A 6,592-nucleotide genomic window follows, 5' to 3' on the forward strand; every position below is an offset into this window, starting at 1 on the left:
TCTCCAGATCATGCTTTTTGAGCTAGGGTTCTGTCATCTATGACAGAGGTGCTATATCTAGTGACTTGAGAGACGACTTGCTATTTTATTTCCACGTCTTTCTTCTTCCAGGTGGTGGTGACAGGCACTGGAGGGACACGTAGGTAAGAAAACATTCCCCGGAAATCTGGGAACTTGCTGAATCTCTGCTTTGTAAAAAGTCCAGGCTTTCCCCAAATCACCATAGACATGACTTCTACTTAACCTCTCTGAACCTCAGTTTCCTCAGCCGTAAAATGGGGAAAAGGTGCCTGCCATGCCTATCGCACGGGATGGTCTGAAGAATCATCCCAACCAGCAGCTTTCAACTGGCTACACTCTATTTCTTTGTGTGAACCTAACATAGTAACTGCAGACAACAGACCAATAGGAGATTCTTTGATCGGTGGGATTTTTTTACATGTCTTCAATGAACTATATCTCTTTCACAGCTGCTATACCTGGACAAGAGCCCAACCCTAATTCTGGCTTCCATTTTTGGGGTTGAGGCGGGGCAGCGGGTAGGCGGAGGGATTGTAACCTGTTGGTCTTTATTGCCACCTAGTGGTCAGGTGGCCAAATAACATCAAGTTATCCAGTGGATTTGAAGCACATTAGAAAATTAATTCCAAATAAACCACCTGCTACTTTAATCCACCACCTAATTAATTGTACCCAGGGGGCCCCCTTATATAAACCTGTTAAAAATCAAATAATTATGCTGTGATGTAAATAAGTCCCTAGTTCATATTTGCAAATTAAGAATTGTACATACGAATCAAGTTACTATTTTTTAAAACTTGTAAAAACAAACTTTTACTGTCTGAAGGCATTTATGAGACTCCATCAAATGATTTCATTTGTTCAAGACATTCTCCAGATGGAGATAAAATATTAAATGTTAACGTCAATTCACAGATTTAAATCCACGTGTTCACATGGCAGAGAGAGCAAGCTTTTTGGTGTCCCTTTGTTTTTGTTTTTTTGTTGTTGTTGTTGTTTTTCCCCTGAGACGGAGTCTCACTCTCTCTCCCAGGCTGCAGTCCAGTGGCACAATCTTGGCTCATTGCAACCTCCGCTTCCCGGGTTCAAGCAATTCTCCTGCCTCAACCTCCCGAGTAGCTGGGATTACAGGCGCTCGCCAACACACCCTGCTAATTTTTGTATTTCTAGTAACGATGGGGTTTCATCATGTTGGCCAGGCTGGTCTCGAACTCCAGACCTAAAATGATCCTCCCACTTCTGCCTCCCAAAGAGCTGGGATTACAGGCATAAGCCACCGTGCCCAGCCAGTGTTCCTTTTAGTAAGAACACCAATCATATCAGATTAAGCCCCATCCTTATGACCTCATTTAACTGCAATTACTTTCTTACTCCAAATACAGTCACGTTGGGGTTAGGGCTTCAACATATGAATTGGTGGTGGACAAAATTGGGTCCACAGACAGTAACAGACAGGAATAAAGTGACCCTGTCCATCCTGGGGTAGCAAAGCCACACCTGCCCTCCCATCCAGCCACATAAACCAAAGAGCTCAGGTCTCCAGGGTACCACTGTCTCTAAAAGAGGCAGAGGGAAGAGAGGGGAAGAGAAAACGTGTGGGTTCTCTCCCTCGTGGCAGCCCTGTGAGGCACTTGCCTCTCTTCTAGGTAATTCTCACAGCAGTCTCCCCAGAAAGGGATTGTCTCATTTTACAACAGCTGAGGAAATCGTGGATCAGAGATATGGTGAGTGCTTTAGAAGGCATACTTGTCCTTGGCAGAGGTGGGATTTGAGCACTTCTCACTACCCCTAAACAGTCTTTTGAAGGGCATTAGCCCATGGGCCAGATCAGAGTACTGCCTACTAGACTAGGGGTCCTAATAGGCCCTAGAGGGTTCTCTGACTCTCAATTTCCTCATCATAAAACAGGGATAATAATGTTTTGCTCACAAGATTGGTTCTGAGGATTAAGTAAGATCACGTGGGTGGACTGCCAGACCCAAGCCAGTACTAAATCATGGTGGATTCCCGCCTCTGCTTCCCTCCAAGAGCCGACACTGAGATGGGAAGTCAGCTTCACTAGAAAGTACTAAGCATTTTCCAGCCCCCCAGCATGAACAAATTATAGAATACAAAATGAATGAAAACGGCTTTTTTACTCGCCCAGCCATAAAAGCTTTGCTCTCCAGATTTTAAAGCCAGGGAGCAGGGTGGTGAGCCCCTCAGCAGGCTGAGGCATGGAGAGCCACCGTCCCCCCAACCAACCTCAGAATGCCAGTCCTCAGCCTCATGCTCACCTCAGACCCTCACCACCCACACAGTCCTCAACATTGTAGAGCTCAGAGACTCTCTCAACTCATCTGGCTCATGCCTCACATCCAATGAGGCCCATCACTCCTGCCTCAGCAGCGTCTCCTGCTCTGCATCCACCCTGCATGGGCTTGCTTGGGATACTGGTCATCTGTCACCTGCGTGCACTTCAACAGCCCCGCACTGGTCTGACCAGTCACTCTCTCTGTTCCAGGCCCAGGACCATGTTGCCATCTATATCTCCTATACAGATACAGGAGACGGGATTTGCTATGGGAATTGGCTTGAGCAGTTATGGGGCCGAGAAGTCCAACGATATGCCGTCTGCCGGCGGGGGAAGCAGGGATGCTGGCGGTGTGGCACATTCTGAGTCAAAAGGCCTCAGAATCGGGGGAGCCAATGGTATAACTGTCTGAGGCTGAAGGCCTGAGAACCCAGAGGGCAGATGGTGCAGGTCCCAGAGTCCAAACGCCAGTGAACCTGGAGTTCTGATGTCCAAGGGCAGGTGAAGAGTGTCCCAGCTCCAGTAGAAACAGTAAATATGCTTTTCCTCTGCCTTTTTTTTCTATCCAGGCCCTCAACCTGATTGGATGGTGCCCGCTCACACTGGGTGAGGGTGGATCTTCCTTACTCAGCCCACTGACCCTCACGCTAATCTCTGTCAGAAACACCTTCAAAGGCATACCCAGAAATAACGCTTTACCAGCTACCTGGGTATCCCTTAACCCGGTCAAGTTGTTACCTAAAACTAACCATCATAGTAGCCATATCCCATCACTGTCCTGCTAAGACATCCTCCTTACAGCTGCTGACTCTCCTGCCCTCCCTGGACACTCTGTGCCCTTTCGGCTTCTATTCCCTTGGGTGTGCAGTCCCCCTACCCAATGCCTCTCACCCATCTCTGCTAGCAAGCTCATGTTTCTTCTCCTAAGCAGTTCAAATGCTGCCTATTCTAAGAAGCCTGCCCTCAATTCCCTCAGAGGAGAATTCGCTGTTTCCTGCAGATTTTCACAGCACTTTGTTGACCAGTTTTCCACAACATTTTACAATCAGCTGTATCCATTTATGTCTTCCCCCACCAGACTGTGAGTTCCTGGAAAGCAAGAGCTGTGTCTTATTCATCTTCATGTTCCCAGTGCCTGACTCAACAAATGCTCAATAAATGTTTGTTGATTGACAGAGTGAATGAAGTCTCTGTTTCTTTGGTTCTGTCTATATTATAGTTTGCAGGCAACACTCAACTTATCCCCAAAATTACCTAACTTACGCTTTTCTCTCTTCCCTTGTTTTAACCTGTCTTTCTAAATATTAAGCTTCTAGTATGAAGCCCCAGAATTAAACATCTTTCAGTTGCCGTGGGCTCCATGCTGATTGGCTGGCTCACACGCTGACTCCCCTTCATGCTCTGCACATGACCTCCTTAAGCTACTTGGGCCCACCTATTGCATTTACTTTGTCAGCAAGGAAGGAATAAGGAAGAAGTTCCACCTGGCTTCATGGCTCAGATTTGTTTTCTTGGATGTTCAGATGCTAAGATGGTTAATAAGCAAATCGGCCTCAGTATTCAAATACTCAGTTAAGAAATACTGAAAGAGATACAAATCAAAATCCTCCAGCAGAGCCTGTAGGCAAAACCTGGGCTTTCCCTAATCCTCTCTAATCCCCAAGGGTCACTTGCTACTCTACTATGGTCTGTGTGGTTAGGACCAAACTGTGGGCAGTTTCAGCCCCTGGGAATATACCTGCTTCTCTGGCTAGAATACCTCCCCTTGGAGATTTCCTGACTCTATGCAAAGGATTCTAGCAGGAGGAGACACAGAGCTGGAGGTTCTGAGTACCCTGTTTAAATGACAGTGTCATCCCACCATTTCTATCACAACCCAGCCTAGAGTAGACAGCATACAAGTCAATGTGAGGTCAACCCTTTGGACCTGGTAAGTCTAGACGCCCAGCTTTGGAAGATTTGGCCCTTGTTGAATACTCTATTTTCCTGGGGTTGGTCTCTTTTAAACAAGGTCTCTGACTAGACTTTGGGAGACAAAGTTGAATGCCGGGTTGAGACAGAGGCTGATGCCAGGCTGAAGTCATGATGCTATGCTGTCCATTTTGCTTCCTTCCAGGGGAAGCAGAAGCGGGAGCCGTTGTGGAGCTCTGCTCCTGGAGGGAGCCTCCTGGGACATGGAGAAGCTGGACACGAACACATCACAGGCACAAGGTCTCTGCCAGTTCTCAGAGAAGTACAAGCAAGTCTACCTCTCCCTGGCCTACAGTATCATCTTTATCCTAGGGCTGCCACTAAATGGCACTGTCTTGTGGCACTCCTGGTGCCAAACCAAGTGCTGGAGCTGTGCCACCATCTATCTGGTGAAGCTGATGGTGGCCGACCTGCTTTATGTGCTGACATTGCCCTTCCTCATCATCACCTATTCACTAGATGACAGGTGGCCCTTCGGGGAGCTGCTCTGCAAGCTGGTGCACTTCCTGTTCTATACCAACCTTTACGGCAACATCCTGCTGTTGACCTGCATCTCTGTGCACCACTTCCTAGGTGTGTGCCACCCACTGCGTTCGCTGCCCTGCCGGACCCGCAGGCATGCCTGGCTGGGCACCAGCACTACCTGGGCCCTGTTGGTCTTCCAGCTGCTGCCCACACTGGCCTTCTCCCACACGGACTACATCAATGGCCAGATGATCTGGTATGACATGACCAACCAAGAGAATTTTGATCGGTTTTTTGCCTACGGCATAGTTCTGACATCGTCTGGCTTTGTCTTACCCTCCTTGGTCATTTTGGTGTGCTATTCACTGATGGTCAGGAGCCTGATCAAGCCAGAGGAGAACCTCATGAGGACAGGCAACACAGCCTGAGCCAAGTCCATCCGGACCATCCTACTGGTGTGTGGCCTCTTCACCTTCTGTTTTGTGCCCTTCCATATCACTCGCTCCTTCTACCTCACCATCCGCTTTCTGCTTTCTCAGGACTGCCAGCTCTTGATGGCAGCCAGTGTGGCCTACAAGATATGGAGGCCTCTGGTGAGTGTGAGCAGCTGCATCAACCCAGTCCTGTACTTTCTTTCGGGGGGGGGGCAAAAATAGAGTCAGGCTCCTCCAGAAACTGAGGCAGAACAAGTTGGGTGAGTATCCAGCTGGGGGGAAGGAAGAGATGCCCAGGGGTGAACAGATCTGGGTAATGCCAAGGTGAAGCCTGGGGAAAACAAGCTCCAACACCACTAGCAACAATTTGTTTGTACACAGACGAGTGCTGGTGGCAGAGGGGCTCAAGACCTCCTAAAACTGTCCTGCTGCAAAGGATACTTTTATATTGATGTTAAGTGAGTTTAAAATAAGTGTATGGACAGAGCCACCAAAACAAAGGAAAACTTTCTTATTTTAAAGAGAGCTGACATTGGTCTCGTCATTCAGGTCTCAGCTCAAATGTCACCTTCTCAGAGGCCACTCCTGCCCACCCTAGCTAATGTTGACCTCTCTCCTCATAACCCAATCACTCTATTTCCTTATATATTGTCTTTGCAACATTTATTACTACCTGGACTTGTTGACTCATTTACTTATTTATGATCTCTTTCCACTGAAGTATAGGCTCCAATAGGACAGAGATCTCCTCTGATGGCTGACCCCTCATACCAGCCTCCATAGCACGGCCTGGCACATAGTAAGGGCACAATAGATAGGGGCTGAATGAATGAGTGAGCAAATGGACCTGTAAATGAAACCCTTACTATGAAAGAGCACCTTTGCATGGAGGAACTCATTTAACCCTCCCAATAGCTCCTTGTGGTGGAGGCCATTGTTTCCTCCATTTACAGAGAAGGAAACTGACACGCACAGCTCCAAGTAACTTGTCCAAGCTTACCCGTGGGAGAATGCCCAGATCATAGGGTTGAATGGAGCTTTCAAAGCCAGGCAGTGGCGTCCGAAGCACATGCTCCTAAGCGTGAAAGCTATGCCCCCATCCGAACACCAGCCTAGAGCCGTCCCAAGTTCTCCTTGACAGCACCGGCTCGTCATTTTAGGCTGGCTCGCTTGTTGTCACAGTTGCTGTTATCTGCAGAACACTGAGGAGACCTTGTGTGTTCTTTTACTACATTTCTTAACCAGTGTTTTTGTTAGGAAAAGCTCTGCAGGATAAAATGGGAGATACAGAGTAAAGTGGCTTCAAGAAAACTGATTCGCCTCATTTTTATTTAAATTTAAACATGATGTCAGAGTTTATGAAAAAAAATCTTCATCAATGTCTTAAGTCATAATGACGTTTATTCCC

The 6,592-nt window shown here is 47.6% G+C and overlaps 1 protein-coding gene across 1 annotated transcript; it reads left to right on the top strand.

Moving 5' to 3' along the window:
- The first annotated feature begins 4,404 nt into the window (after positions 1–4,404).
- On the top strand, positions 4,405–5,501 carry LOC116463433 (P2Y purinoceptor 3-like). Its single transcript, XM_032146532.1, is given in 4 exon segments — positions 4,405–5,079; positions 5,082–5,387; positions 5,390–5,458; positions 5,460–5,501. Coding segments are annotated over 4 exon segments (1,092 nt in total).
- Positions 5,502–6,592: the final 1,091 nt, after the last annotated feature.

Source organism: Hylobates moloch, unplaced genomic scaffold (genome assembly GCF_009828535.3).
Source record: "Hylobates moloch isolate HMO894 unplaced genomic scaffold, HMol_V3 SCAFFOLD_36, whole genome shotgun sequence".
In the NCBI taxonomy this organism is placed as follows: domain Eukaryota; kingdom Metazoa; phylum Chordata; class Mammalia; order Primates; family Hylobatidae; genus Hylobates; species Hylobates moloch.